This window comes from Kwoniella dejecticola, chromosome 1, assembly GCF_000512565.2.
Source record: "Kwoniella dejecticola CBS 10117 chromosome 1, complete sequence".
NCBI lineage: Eukaryota > Fungi > Basidiomycota > Tremellomycetes > Tremellales > Cryptococcaceae > Kwoniella > Kwoniella dejecticola.
Window position 1 is genome coordinate 3,210,442 of NC_089301.1, and position 14,493 is coordinate 3,224,934.

Sequence of the window (14,493 nt, forward strand, 5' to 3'; positions counted from 1 at the left end):
CGGGTGATGGTGTGCGATGCTCGATTTAGTGCTTGTGGAAGCCATGTCACCGATCAAAAGTGCCAGTCGCATGCAGAAATGTCTTTCCAACTTTCCGAAAGATCACAACATCCATGTAATGTCACGTGACCTGGCAACGAGTAGCGGCAAATTATAGCACCCGTTTATGTCGAGATGGTTTCGACGGGCGCACATGAGCATCGAGTGTCCGCACACAGATGAGGGCACTCGGTGCAGGTTGGAAGCGACTGCTTTGTGCTCCACGTCGACGTACAGGCTAGAAGCAAGTGAAACGGAAGGCTTCGTCATCTGCAAGGGCACTCATGCAGTGATCCCCAATATTTTAGCAACGGTGTGAACGCGGGGCTCAACCTAAATCAGTCATAACGAAACGTGGTGGGGAAAGGGAACGTCAGCTTAACCGGTTCAAAATAAGAAGGAGACCTGGTATTGACGATGTCAAATGGTTCATTTCTCTCACAGGTTCTTATCATTGATCCAAGTCATCTGCATCAGAGTCATCAACCTCATCCCTAGAGCTGATCATAATCCTGACTCAAGGATAGCAGTCAAAGACATCTCAACATGGCAGCAGGATTAGCATGTGAGTCTCACTGTCCTTCTGATCTACCAATCTAGGATCCCACGAAGAATCCATGATGAGTCCACGAAGCTTATCTATTGAATTGATTTGTAACCCATCAGATGACCTGATCCTTATCTTCTGGCGTATCGTCATCAACATCTTCTTCAGAGAAATTAGGTATGTGGTCATTAGCTGTCATGTCACATCATCTGTATCGATGCATGCTATATTTTGACTAAAGGAGATGTTGCTGACACTTCGTTGTGCAGACCCCGAGGGGCATTCAATATCCCCAAGGATGGACCTGTATTGTTCATCTGTGGTCCTCATGCCAATCAATTCCTTGATCCTCTCCTCCTCTTCTCGGAGGTCAGGAAAGAAGCGGGCAGGAGAGTGTCCGTTTTGACTGCTGCAAAGGTATGTCCCTCCCCCGCAGTTCGACAGCACTCGCTGATTAAGTGATAATAGAGCATGCAAAGGAAGTTCATTGGAGCAGTAGCGAGGATCATGGACAGCAGTGAGTCCACTTCTGACTTCTTGGTCGGACTTATTCGACTGAGCATTGGAACTTTCGGCAGTACCGGTGGCGAGAGCAGCAGATTATGCCAAAGCTGGGAAGGGTCGAATCTTCTTATCAGAATCAGACCCGCTACTGGTCACTGGATCCGGCACCGCTTTCACATCTCAGGTCAAACCTAGATCGCAATTGGTCTTGCCCAAGTCAGCGGCATACGCTTCCGCCACGGTAGAAGAGGTCATCTCAGATACGGAGTTGCGCTTAAAGGGAGAATTTGTGATCCCCTCCAAGGACGGTAGCGCCAACGTGAAAGCTTCCACAAGGGTACGAAGCGAAAGTGAGAGTAAAGAAGGGTTGGAATATAAGGTTTTGCCTCACGTAGAACAGGATGAGACGTACGGAGCATGTTTCACAAGATTGAAGGAAGGAGGCTGTATCGGCGTTTTCCCAGAAGGTGAGCTACAATACATCGCGTTCGAAGAAATTCGCAATTTGCGAAACGTTCTGTTGCTGATTCTACGTGATGGGCGTTTAGGTGGTTCCCACGACAGGACAGACTTTTTACCTCTCAAAGCTGGTTTTTCCATCATGGCTTTGGGAGCGATGGCGCAATATCCCGAAATAGACGTCAAGCTGGTCCCAGTCGGTCTTTCGTACTTCCACCCGCATAAATTCCGTTCCAGGGCTGTCATCGAATTCGGTGCTCCTCAATCGGTAGATCGGGAACTTGTGGAGCTATACAAGCAAGGTGGAGCTAAGAAAAGGGAAGCCTGCGGGAGATTGTTGGAACAGGCTCATGATGGATTGAGAGCTGTCACGCTGAGAGCGCCAGACTGGGAGACCATGCAAGTAAGTCATCAAGTAATGATCGCTGAAACAATATTCATGACTGATGACGGCTATGACGATAGGTCATTCAAGCTGCTAGAAGACTCTACAGGATCCCAGGACAGCATCTCACACTGGGTCAAGTCGTCGAATTATCCAAGCGATTCATGGAAGGCTATTTGGCATACAAGGATGAACCCAAGATCATCGATCTCCGTCAGAAGGTACTTGCGTATAATAGGCTATTGCGAGATATGGGATTAGCAGATCATCAAGTCGAACGAGCTTCCTCGACGAGTCTTAAATCCGCCTTACTATTGGTATATAGAACAGGCTTGCTGCTTTGGTGGGCTATGTTGGCGTTACCTGGGTTCCTGTTACATGCTCCGATTTTCATTCTGGCTAAGACCATTAGCATGATGAAGGCTAGAGGTGAGTCTTCGCTCATAGCACTCTCTCTTGTTCTCTTCCTGCCGCGCTGTGCTGATTTTGATGGGCACGTCAGAGGCACTGGCAGCATCGACTGTCAAAATTCAGGGCCGAGATGTTTTAGCGACATGGAAGATCCTGGTTTCGCTCGCTGTCACGCCGGCGCTTTACGTGTTTTACTGTATACTGGCGACTTTCTTGGCGTATCGGTTCGATCTCGCACCAGCATGGAGACATTGGACACCGGTTGCGATCTTCATCTTACTTCCTGGATGGGCTATGGCTTCTCTGAAATTCGGTGAAGCTGGTGCAGACGTCTTCAAGTGAGTCCATAATCCTCATACACCCTTCTTGGCAGGAGCTTATTGGTGTCGTTGCCGCAGATCCCTCCGCCCTCTCTTCTTATCGCTTTGGCCCGGCAGTCTCCGAGAAGTTGACAAATTGAGGCAGATGAGAGAGAGCTTGGCGAACGAGATTAGCGAAGTGATCGGTGGGTCATGAAACAAAACAATAAACAAGGACGTCTAGCTGATCACGTGTCCCGGGAATGAATGCAGATGAGTTCGGGCCTAAGATGTACGAAAACTTCCAATCCGTAAGTCTGAATCGAATCATTGATTTACGAGGTATCATTCTCAACTGATAACACATTGTCTACAGGCTCGTATACTCCCCTCGGCAACAGTGCCTCAGACCGGCAGAAATCCTGGAATGTTCGTCAGAAAAGCGCAAGCTCCAGATTCCTCAGTACTTTCTCACCCGATGTTATGGCTCGATGAGCGTATTTTCGGTAAGCAAGCCTCGACATATCCGATGTCACGTCTTTTTATTCGCTTACACGTGCGTTATAGGCTGGAATCGAAGTGCATCTGTCGGACAAAGCGTGTGGAATACCACTAAAATGGACAAGAACCGATCTGAACCGTCAACGGCACCAACCAGTCCCGTAGAATCAGATAACGAGGAAGAAGCCGATGTCGACTATGATGATGTGAGTCATGAAGCCCAATACTTTCCGACATTGTTTTGCGGCCAGTTCCTTGAATGGGCGAACTGATCGTGACTGGTGACTTTGTTTAGGTATTCGCAATCATCGATACACGTCGTACGGGCCCGGGCTCACCTCGAGGTCGAAGACGAGGCAGATCATACCATGATCTCACGCAGTTGAAATCGGAAGCCAACTCGACGGCCACTTCGCCTAATATGGACGGGAGCGTACCTCTCCCTGCACCGGACGATGAGGGTACGAATAGATTATATAAACGGCCTGGAGCAGGATTCAAGAAACCGAATGGCGATGAGGTGCCGGCGCAGGGGCAGGCGCAGGAGAGTGTAGGACTTGGATTAAGCGGTGCGAAGGCAAAGGCTAATGGGGATGAGGATCAAAGGGAAAGGGAGAAGGCGCAATGATGACTGGGATCATGGTTATTGGAAGAGAGGGATTTTTACGGTACTCGTATAATTGATTGGGTTTGTCCGGTATATTTCCCGGTAACGAATGAATGAAAGACTGACTGCACGAATGCATACAATTCACATGTCCATTCCTTACGTCTTTTGCGCAGTGAAACGCATAGTGAGGCACATTAGAGATCGGATCCTTCGCAAGGATGAGCATGGTCATCCGGATATCACTTTAATATCTGAGTCCCCGTTCAGTACGAATGAGAATTGGCAGATCAAGATTATTCATACCTGTATGTCTGTATCGAAGATATGCATAGTCATATAATAGTCACGGTGCAAAGACCGTCCCTCCCGTGCGACTATGGATGCGAATATGAAAGCAAGAAAGCAATCGCACCTTGCTTTTTAGGGTTTACTCCTTCCCTCTTCGTTTCTTACCGTATTTGCCCTCGGCAGCCGCCTCATCCCTCTTTCTCTTCAGACCCTCCTTTTTGAATCTCTCCCTCTTCTCTTCTTTGAGCTTATCATTCTTCTTCTCATCAATCACTCCTACTTTCTTGCGGTGCTCTTTCCGCCTTTCTTCCTGTTTATCTTTTCTTCGCGCCACTTTATCCTTCTTCAACGTCTGGATCTGCTGTAAGAGCGTGACTGCCTTCTTCTCTTCTTCAGACATGACCACCGCTCGGCTCTGCAGATACGTGGGCTTGCTCTGGGGTTTGAGGGCTTTGGTCTTGGATGCATAAGGTAAGGAAGCTTCTAGTTTTCGGGGAACTTTTAAGGTGTTGAATCGCCTTGTAGTCCTCTCAATTGGCTATTTTGTTGATCAGGCAATCGTCAGTCATGAGTATCCGCTGACAACAGGCAAAGAAAAGACGCTCGATCGTTGCGTGACATCCAGATTGGAAACTGATCAAACGAAACACTACCTCACCTTATAAGCGGAGTTGATATCGAGAGGCGTTTTGATCCCCTCGTCTCGACGGATTTGACCCGTCAATCGCATACCCTTCCATTCGCCTTTATCCGCCAACAGCAACGAGCAGACTGGGTTATACAGCTTCTTAGGTTCGATAGAGTACCAGGCTCGCAGGAAGACGATATCTGCGGTTCAAAGCGACCAATCAAGTCAGTCAGTCAGCAAACGCCTATTGCAGCTATCAGAGGAAATAATCTGAAGGGAGTAAAACGATTTGCTCACCCCTCATCAAGATCTTATCTTCGAATGTAGCTCTGAACGCTCCTTCCGGCTTATTCTGCGCCTTCTTCACTTGACCTCTAATTCCACTGACCGTCTTGATATTCGCTCCCTCGAACTTCGCAACTTCCAACTGACTGTTGAACATGTCCTTGATGAACGCAGTATTCTTGAAGATCTTGTACGGCACACCAGTCAACTTGAGCTTCTTCACTATCTTCGTCGATCGATCAATATCCAACACTACTCCAGTCGCCGAGATCCTGAACCCGCTAGACTCTTCGCCTAGGGAATTGAAGGCGCAGAAACCCGTATTCGGGGTGGATACCGGTCCGTAGAATGTAGCGTAACAATGCATGTGTTCCGGCGTATACTTGAGCAGACGATTCCGGATCGAGTGATCGTCCAAGTGATATATCGGTAACGACTGGAATCGTCTCCAACCCAGAGAGAAGATTATGGGGTTATTGGTTTTGAGGGTTCGGGTGAACCATCGATGTCGTTTGATACGCACGGTCAAATAACCGAATCGCTCTTCAGCAGCCAAGAGACCACCAACAATGATCGGATAGGCGGGATTGAAATGTTCAACCATCTCATAGGGGACCTCGGATATTTCTAGTCGCACATACATCCCGGATCTGTACCCCTCAATCTGCGCACGGGCATCAATGTCAATACCCGCGAATTCGTCCTCGTTGAGCTGGCGTTGTTTCGCCATTTCTGATTTCTGTTGGTCGTAAAAGTCCATCTTGTCGCCATCCTCGTCCTCGTCATCATAGGTCTCATCGAATTTGGCTTTCAAGGCAGCTTGTTTCTTAGCTGCTGCGGCAGCTCGAGCGGATTCGTGATCATGATCGTTCGCAGAGGGTTTGACTCCCACGTATGGGACGCCATCTCCGTCTCCGTTGGCATCTCCTCCTTCGTCTCCCGACCCATCTTCGATGTCTTCGAAACCTTCTCCGTCCTCTTCGTAAGGATTCCCTTCGGCATCAACCTCCCCGACCGGACCAGAGATGAACATATCCTTGATGGAGTCCAACATGTCTTCGTCATCCCATTTGGCTTTCAAGGCTTCGTTGTCGACAGGTTCTTTCACTTGATCGCCTTCGTCTCCCCTGTTCTCCTCTCTGCTCACGTGGAACAGGTCATCTTGAGCCATGCGAGAGGATTCGGCATCAGCGGAAGAAGGTCGAGTCTTCCCTGCAGCAATCTCGTCAGGCGATAATTCGGATCCGTAGATCAAAGACATGAGATCTCTTCTTCGGCCCATTCGTTCAGCGAAAAAAGTGGCGGCTCGGTCGGAAAGGTTCTTCTTCCATTGAGGTACATCTTCTTCGTCCTCATTATCCTCGTCCTCGTCATGATGAGCATCGCCATTGACGAAATCTTCATTACCTTCGTCGTCAAATTCCTCGTCGTCATCGATGTTGACGATTTTCCCATCTTGCTGGAACCCAGTCGCGAGTTCCAAGTCATCGTTGTCGGAATCGGACTCTGCGTAACGCAAATCGCCTTCTTGATCAGACTCGTCGTCAAGACCATTGACCAGTCCCTCTACATCCTCGTCCTCGAAATCGTCTTCTTCCTCACTTCCATCGTCCTCATCTAAGTCTGCGTCGTCTGCACTCCCAAGCATGGGTCCTCCGGATCGTGGAGCCGCCGCTCTTCGCACACGTTGCTGTTTGACTTGGCTAACTTCAAGCGGCGCAGAAGAATGACCAAAGAGACGGATTTCTGAATTCTTGATATTATCGGCAAAAGTTCGATTGGCATCTTGCATTTCCATGACCATCTTTTCACCTTCACCTTGAGGCGCTGCAACAAAGCAAAGCTCGAGTCAGTCTACAACAGATCAATTGTTACATGTTTTGACTTACCATCTCCACCTTTCGAGAAACTTCCCGGTACATTGATGTACACTGCATCTTTATCATACATGACTCCACCTACATCGCTCATCGGCGCATGTATGAGTTTCGCTTTTTCCCCCATCTTCCGCCTCCTTTCACTTTCCAGCGTCGGCAAAGGGCAAGGGTCAGATAACCTTTCCACATTGGAGACTTCTAAATCGCCCGCCCCCGGTATGTGTATCTTTGCGTTCCTTGGGGGTAGATTGGGACCACGCAGATATCCATATAATGTGATCGTTCTATCTATCTTCGGGTTCTCTCGGATCAGTTCACGAGAAGTCATATCTTGTATACGATCTGCTAGGAGATATGGATGTTGATTCCGGAAGACCAATGGACGGAACTTCATCACTGATATGAATCTGGATAAGAGGTTGATTTCGGCGTCGGGATATCGACCGTTCATCACACCGGACAGCGAGAACAATTTTGCTCCTTGGTAGATTTCGGTCCAGAATCGGTGCTTTAGTCTCTTTTTGGTATCTTTCAGTGTGGAGGCTTTCTTGATCAGATCTAAGTGAGTGAGTAAACCGATTACTTTAGGAAATCCATGTGATTGAAGAATATTCAAGAATTCGAAAGTTTCCTAAGCAGCAAGACAAAAGTAGGTTATTTCCTGTATCTACAGCTTACGATGACTTCACGATTGATGTACTTACCATCTCGAATCCGAATGAACCATCTATCATCAATAATACCAGATCAACCACCTTGCCTAGATCGATCATCGAGTTCAGATCATTTCCACATTCTATAAAAGTGATTCTCCGTGTTTTCCCAGATACGACGGTGATAGGACCTTGAGGTGAATTGAGATTATGCTTCGTGTACCTCCTGACCAACGATCTCAATAGGGTTGATTTTCCCACACCTGGAGGCCCGACTAGACCGACTATTATAGGTGGGGGAGGCAATTTTCCTTCATCCATTCCTTGACCTTTGGCAGCCGTTACCTTCCTCTCCTCCGGATTACGGTTCACAAGAGGGACATGTAATCTCTTTTGATCTTTCTCCGCTGTTCTTCTAGCAGCCCTATCTGCCGCTCGGAACGACGTGTTTGTGAAGGCCTATTCATGATGCTGATGGTCAGCTTCATTTAGAGACCGGCCTGAATGAGGAGCTACTCGACTCACCTTGGGATTGAAACCCTTGCCTCCCGATCGGTCCACTCCCTTCGCAGCATCTTTCTTGGCGTGCTTCGTACCCGCCGAGGGCTTGTGATGGACCTTGTGAGACTGTTCCATCTCGCAAGCTGCTGGCTCTCGAAACCTCTCTCAAGCCCTTCTCGATCGTTGTGATTGCAGCAAGTATGCAGGAGTATTCTCAAAATTATTTTGATCATAGCCTTTCAGCTCGGACAACGGTCAACAGCGAATTCTGAAATATCGAGCAAATCACGTGATGTATATACGTATATATTTATAAGATGCGATCATGATAAAGGGGAGGCGTGCATAAAGGATAATATTGTATGGTGAATTGAGGAAAAACGTCCTAGGCCACGGCGGCAATTACCTTTTTAATTTGCCTCTCAGTGTTTATGCATTTATCCACCAGCTGCTCAGAGAGATTAGATTAGATCGGGTCACGACACGAACACGACACGTCCAGACCAAATCAGACCTCCACTCGACAGGTCCGCCTCGTCAACCACACTCAGCAGCAAGAGGTTATCAGTACTCTCTCTTGCCTATCTGTGAACCTGGTCTATCACTATGACCTCGGGTCAAGCTCCCAAAGTAGCACCTATAAAATTAAAACTGTCACTTGGACCCAGACCCAAATCCAATCCTCCTCCTACACCGACGCCTGGACCGTCAACACCTACACCTACGCCGACTATCAAGCTCCATACGAAGAAGGGTAAAGAAAAATCTCAGCCACCTCCAGATGATTCCCGTCTTGCAATAGCATCAAAAACGGTCGAAACAGGCGAACCAAGTCGGCCGAAGAAGAATGGCAAATCAAAGGAAACTCCCGTTGACGCTGTGTCTGTCACAAATGGGGATCTCCAAGACGATATCTCGATAAATGCAGACCATCATGCTGGACCGTCAAAAATCACCCTGCCTGCTCCCTCTCCTGACGTCCAACCCCAGAACCCGACAAAGGAAGTGAAAGTAGAGCCCCCAGCTGAGGCTCACAGCCAAATATCTGTTCCGACGACACCCGTATCCACGCCGAAGCCCAAACTTGCTCGAGGAAGTGCCACGAAGAAGTCTACGCCTCGCACAAGCACGAAAGGCACACGAGGGTCTGCGAGAAACCAGAAGGCAGGTATCAGAGGCAGACCAAGCGCGATTCCTTCTAGACTGCTTTCCGAGTCAGCCGTTTCGACACCTTTTAAAACGTCTTCCATACCGCATTCCGATCAACATCAAGGTCAAAACGACTTTGAAACTCCGACTGCCGATAACAGTCTCGACAACTCCGAAGCCACCTCACCTGATCCGCTGGCTGGTCCTTTCACTCCATCTGCTTACAACGACTCGCCATCTGTGTCTATGGGTACTCCACTGGGAGAAGGGTATGATGACACGCCACAATCCCGCGGACATAGGACTGGTGGAAGATGGATGAGGATCAAGAGGCCATTGAAAGAACTTGCAAACAGGGTATTGGTAGAGATGAGGAGGAAAGATGACGTGAGTGGCCATCGTCAACCCCTATATAACCCTTCGATACCTTGAGCTGACATACGAATTGCAGTATGCTCTGTTCGAAGAACCAGGTGCGTAATAACAAGTGGACACTCAGAGATAGTGACTGATGATGTCTCACTATAGTCGATCTCGACGCTTTCCCGGACTATCTTGATGTCATCGGCGGTGAAGACAAGATGATGGACATGGGTACCATGCAGAAGAAGCTCGATAACGGCGAGTACAGCAGTATTGAGGAGGTCGAGGTCAGTCTGATCAGTTTGTCGCTCTGTTCATACCCAGCTGACTCCGCTGTTTGATTGCTCATTCATTACTCAGAGGGATCTGAACTTATTGGTCGATGCAGCCCAGAAGTTCAATCCGCCAGGGTCTATCCCCTACAATGCCGCCGCGCGTGTCCTTCTCGTCGGAATGAAGCACATCGAGAGAGCCAAACCTCTCGTCTTGACGCCTTCGCCTTCTCCATCTCGAGACTCAGCTACGCCTTTTGATGGCGCCGGACGCGGATACTCGGTATACTCAGGCAGGGAAGGAACAGCCGCAATTGAAGAGGCCAACTCTAGACGTGTGGAAGAGATCGCCCCGACATCGTATATACCGGAACAGATGTTGGATTTCCCGCCAAACTCACTTCAAGCTCTAGCGGTCGGGTGGAACTTGAACGGAGGGAAGAGAGTACACGCTAAGCGGGTAGTGAGGAGCAGAGAGAAGTTTAATGGAAAATGGAGACATTGGGAAATTGACGGTACGAGAGATATAGCTGAAATGGAGGACATCATAAGCCTGCTTGATAATTGGAAGATACCTGATCAAGGGAAGGTGATTGACTGGAAAGGATTGAGAAGACACAGGAATGAGCAAGGATGGTGGTATGAGAGCGATTCAACTTTGAGCGGACCAACGACAGTCCCTGGGCAACCGCCGATCCCATTCATGCCACATGCTCCTAGGCGAGACAAGATCGTAGAGAAGGAGAGAGACGTCAACGAGTATGGCGTACAGCCAGGGATCGACGCGGAGATCAAATTTCTCAGAAAGAGGACTGGATCATTTGCAGAGAGTGAAGATGAGATTTTGAGTGAACATCTTCGACCGATCAGACCTCGACCGAGAAACAAAGCCAAACTACAATCATCGGCCAAAGCCCATTTCAACAACATATACGAGAACTCTCATCCGCTGGGAAGAGATTCGAATGACTGGATCAGAGAGATGATCAATGGAGGCGATGTCAAGGGTGAAGCGTACTTGAACAGTATCCAAAGATTCGTACAGGGCGCTATGGCGGGTGCAAGTCATTCGGAAACGACGAGCAGTACTTCAGATGAAGCGCATGGCGATTTCAAAGTCGAAGAGCACAAGAATGATACAGCAGAGGAAGTCTATCCACTAGATCAATACGTCCTGGACAATTATCATGATGGACTACTATACGAGAAATCCACCCCTCGAAAAATCATTCTCGACATCCTAACAGACGTGTCCAAGCCGACCGAGGAAAGATCAGATTACGTCAAAGGATTATTGGAGAACTCGTATGCCAAAATTGCGTTAGACGAGCTGACTTCACCGTCTAATCCGATGGATATCAAGCCACTTCTTCGACTGGAGAACGATTTCCTGCATCAGGGCATAGGCAGTACCGCCGGTAGAAACGGGATCACCGAGGGCTTAGAGTGGGTAGGTAAAGAGATCCAACGCCTCAACGAGAAGCTTAAAGTCAAAGTCAAGCTGGAGCAATCGGATGGGAACCTGAATGCCGATTTGGTCGGTTTGAAGAGGAAACGAGAAGATGGGATGTCGGTGGGGATGAGTCTAGATAGCGTGATGGAGAGTAAGAAAGCCAAACTTGACCTCGATTCGGAACCGGTATCAAATGCTTCATCGCCTTTATCAGCAGCTCCCGATTCGCCCAAGATGGAGTCTAGCGCTATGTACAATAGTGTAAACGCGCAATCTGAAACTGGGAAAGAACTGCCAAAATCGACTACGAGTGAAATTGCAAAACCGTCAGTATCGGTTTCGGTGGAAGACGAACTGCGTTCTTTGAGATTGGAATTAGTAGCCTTATCCAAATTTTATCCTCTACCTGCTTTGAAGAAAATGAGGGCTCATGAGGCTGCTAGGTTGTTGCCTGCGAATGTAAGGGGATTGATGACTGTTCCAGAGGATTTAGAACGGCTTAAAAGGGATGCGGAGAGGTTGAGAGGTGTGAGTAATGTACAAATGACGTCGAATGGGTTTGGCAATAAGCCGAAAGTAGGGAAGTGAAGTGATTCTTGTCAGTGAGAGCACCAATTAGAATACAGTATCGCTTTGAAATCATGTTTACAATAGAAAAAGCATTTGTTTGTACCCTCGTACAGGGTTTGTTGTAAATGCATACTACTCAATATTGTGTGTAGAGTAGAGTACAAGTTGTATCACCTAGATGTATGATATAACAGTATAGGACTAGTACGATATCGACGATTTCAACGGTCCATTCATCCATTCACTCATTTCCTTCTTCAGCATACGATACGGCGTTGACACAATGCTGTACGAAATTGATTGGAGCTGATGTGGCGGAAAGGATCGGAAATTGTTATCGATGGAAGTGAGACAAGCACAGACCTCCCTGGTAATAATTGCATGATCGCCGCACAGATCACCTGAGTCACTTGACACCGCAGGGAAAGATGACTGGACTGTAGAATATCACTCAACATCACATCAGCTGCTGATAAGGAAAAAGAACAAGTACAGTATGTAATCGTCTTCATTGAAATTGATACATTCTAATATCCCAATTATCATCAAATCTTCCTTCTCTTCTTCTCCTTTCCCCTTTCCTGACCATCCTAAAATCCTAATTATACTCTTGTGTCGGGATGGCTCGATCACCTCGAAACAAAAAGAAGAATCGACCTCGACCTCGACCACGAACTGGAGCTGTGAGCGAAGTCGGGGCGTCAACACAGTCAGATCATCAAGGAATCTTAGCCCTGAGTACAAGTACAAGTACCTCGAGCACGCTTGGAGTAAAGCACAACGCCAACGCCGAGATTATCGACTTCACCGAGATCGGCACAGATACAGATACTGATACTGAAGACCCTCCTATTATAGCTAAAGCAGAAGACCAAGATCCCCCGGCAAGATGTACTCGATCTAAAACCAGATTGAATAGTCAGCTGAGCTCTAGCACTATAATCAATCACAGTGACAGCACTTCCTCCTCTATTCAGATCCTCGAGACTCCTCCCCATACTCCAGGACCAGAGCAGAAGAAACGAGAAAAGAAAAGACAGAGGAAAACGCCTATCGTCCTCATCCCTCTTTCTTCCCCTTCCAATTCCACCGACAGAAGAGCTCAAGGTCCAAGTACTCATGCTCCGAAGGTCATGCCACCCACTTTGTCATCATCAGTCATTACATCCCACAATTATCAAGACAGACCCGACATCAAGTCCAAAACCTCCGCAAATAAAATCGCAAACACGAATGGCGTCCCAGCTGCTCAAGTGCAAATTTCGACTCGAAGCACAAGTACAACCAATACGACATCGTACGCCTCACTCCTGAGAACTTCCATTGGTGAACAGCATCCTCGTGCCGCCCTTCCAATCTCCCCTTTTTCTGGGGGTCCTCGGCCTCTTCGATCACCTGCCAAAATTTCGTCGACGTCAGCTACGATGTCTACCGGCGGACCAGCCCCTAAAGCGAAGGCATCGCTCAATTCTCCCTCGCTCGCACCGCCGATGACAATGAAATCGAATACGGGGATCGAGTTCGAAGCTGAATGTGTGATTTGCTCGGAGGAATTAGCTAGCATACTTTCTAAAGCTGAATCGCAAGGCAAGGGCGGGATAGGCGGTGGACTGGGGTTATATTCGTGTGAATTGGCTGGCTGCGGCGTTTGTGAGTATCGTCTTCCTTTTTCGTTTTTCATCCTTCGTTCATCGTTTCTCCTCTTGATCAACCCACTTGAGCTCGTCGAGAGTGACGGTGGGTGTTAAGCCATACTGGAATGCGCAATGCCACAGTCCATTCGATAGATCATCGATGCTGATTGATTCGATTGTCCATTCCATATCGTTTTAGTATACTGCATCGAATGCGCTATCGCATGTATCGACCGTTCGGAATCCACGTTGAAATCAAAAACGAATGGCGAGAAACCTACTTGTCCAGCTTGTACGAGAGAATGGGATACAAAGATCATCCGAGAACAAGCTGAAGCGTGCGATCCGATCAAGTTCAAAACTAGCGATGTCAAAACCTCTCAGATTCCGATGCCCAATGCAAGTGCAATCGTGAATACCGGCACATCAGCTACACGGGTTACGAACTATCCTCAGAATCTAAGAATACCAAGTCTCAGCGCGCAAGTGAACGATGTATTCGGGATGGTGGCCCAACCGCCGATGGGATTCGGATTTCCTTACACCGCTTCCTCTGGCACGCTGCCCTCCGGTGGGTTTGGGACAACATTGAGGAGATCGGATGCCGCTTTGGCCCCTGTACACACTGGATTCGCACCTCGAGTACTTCGCCTGAACCTCGCCGGTGGACAGACGGTCGACATCAATAATAACGGACTGGCGATGAACCCGAATGAGAATCGAATGATGGGTCTGTAGGTGTGAATCGGTGCCGAGAAGATTCAGATTTCTTATCTGTGTAGGCATTAGTAAGCTTGAGACAACTGAGACAAGAGTCAAGACGTAGGAGACATGGTAGAACGTGAATATGGCCTTTCAGGGGTACATCCCGGCGAGAGAAGTGCTAGACGAACGAGCAAGCCTGAGGGCGAGAAACCCCTTTGTAGTATTTGTTCAGTTTCGATTCTCAGCAGATGTGAGATTGATAATGGTATAACACACTATGTATGGTAGTTCATGACAAATGACAATCCCACTCGACGAAGAATAACTCAGCATATTAGATCAGTAATTGCAGGCAGGATC

At 48.2% G+C, this 14,493-nt stretch overlaps 4 protein-coding genes across 4 annotated transcripts; 3 read left to right on the forward strand and 1 right to left on the reverse strand.

Annotated features, from left to right (window-relative positions):
- Window positions 1-585: 585 nt before the first annotated feature.
- Window positions 586-3,773, forward strand: I303_101192 (uncharacterized protein; the record flags this gene model as incomplete). Its single annotated transcript, XM_018404559.1, has 13 exons — window positions 586-604; window positions 706-763; window positions 856-1,003; window positions 1,055-1,103; window positions 1,165-1,557; window positions 1,639-1,952; window positions 2,015-2,363; window positions 2,437-2,683; window positions 2,744-2,850; window positions 2,918-2,955; window positions 3,021-3,150; window positions 3,212-3,351; window positions 3,441-3,773. The coding sequence occupies 13 exons, from the start codon at window positions 586-588 to the stop codon at window positions 3,771-3,773; spliced, it is 2,325 nt and encodes a 774-aa protein (XP_018267213.1).
- A 409-nt stretch (window positions 3,774-4,182) lies between these two features.
- On the reverse strand, window positions 4,183-8,122 carry I303_101193 (uncharacterized protein; the record flags this gene model as incomplete). Its single annotated transcript, XM_065968289.1, has 6 exons — window positions 4,183-4,581; window positions 4,702-4,871; window positions 4,969-6,783; window positions 6,846-7,464; window positions 7,538-7,945; window positions 8,012-8,122. The coding sequence occupies 6 exons, from the start codon at window positions 8,120-8,122 to the stop codon at window positions 4,183-4,185; spliced, it is 3,522 nt and encodes a 1,173-aa protein (XP_065824361.1).
- A 471-nt stretch (window positions 8,123-8,593) lies between these two features.
- On the forward strand, window positions 8,594-11,812 carry I303_101194 (uncharacterized protein; the record flags this gene model as incomplete). The annotated part of the gene is made up of 4 exons (XM_018404561.1): window positions 8,594-9,523; window positions 9,588-9,609; window positions 9,665-9,786; window positions 9,860-11,812. The coding sequence occupies 4 exons, from the start codon at window positions 8,594-8,596 to the stop codon at window positions 11,810-11,812; spliced, it is 3,027 nt and encodes a 1,008-aa protein (XP_018267215.1).
- Window positions 11,813-12,414: 602 nt separating this feature from the next.
- Window positions 12,415-14,166, forward strand: I303_101195 (uncharacterized protein; the record flags this gene model as incomplete). Its single annotated transcript, XM_018404562.1, has 2 exons — window positions 12,415-13,444; window positions 13,628-14,166. 2 exons carry the CDS (start codon window positions 12,415-12,417, stop codon window positions 14,164-14,166), a joined length of 1,569 nt encoding a protein of 522 aa, XP_018267216.1.
- Between the last annotated feature and the right edge of the window lie 327 nt (window positions 14,167-14,493).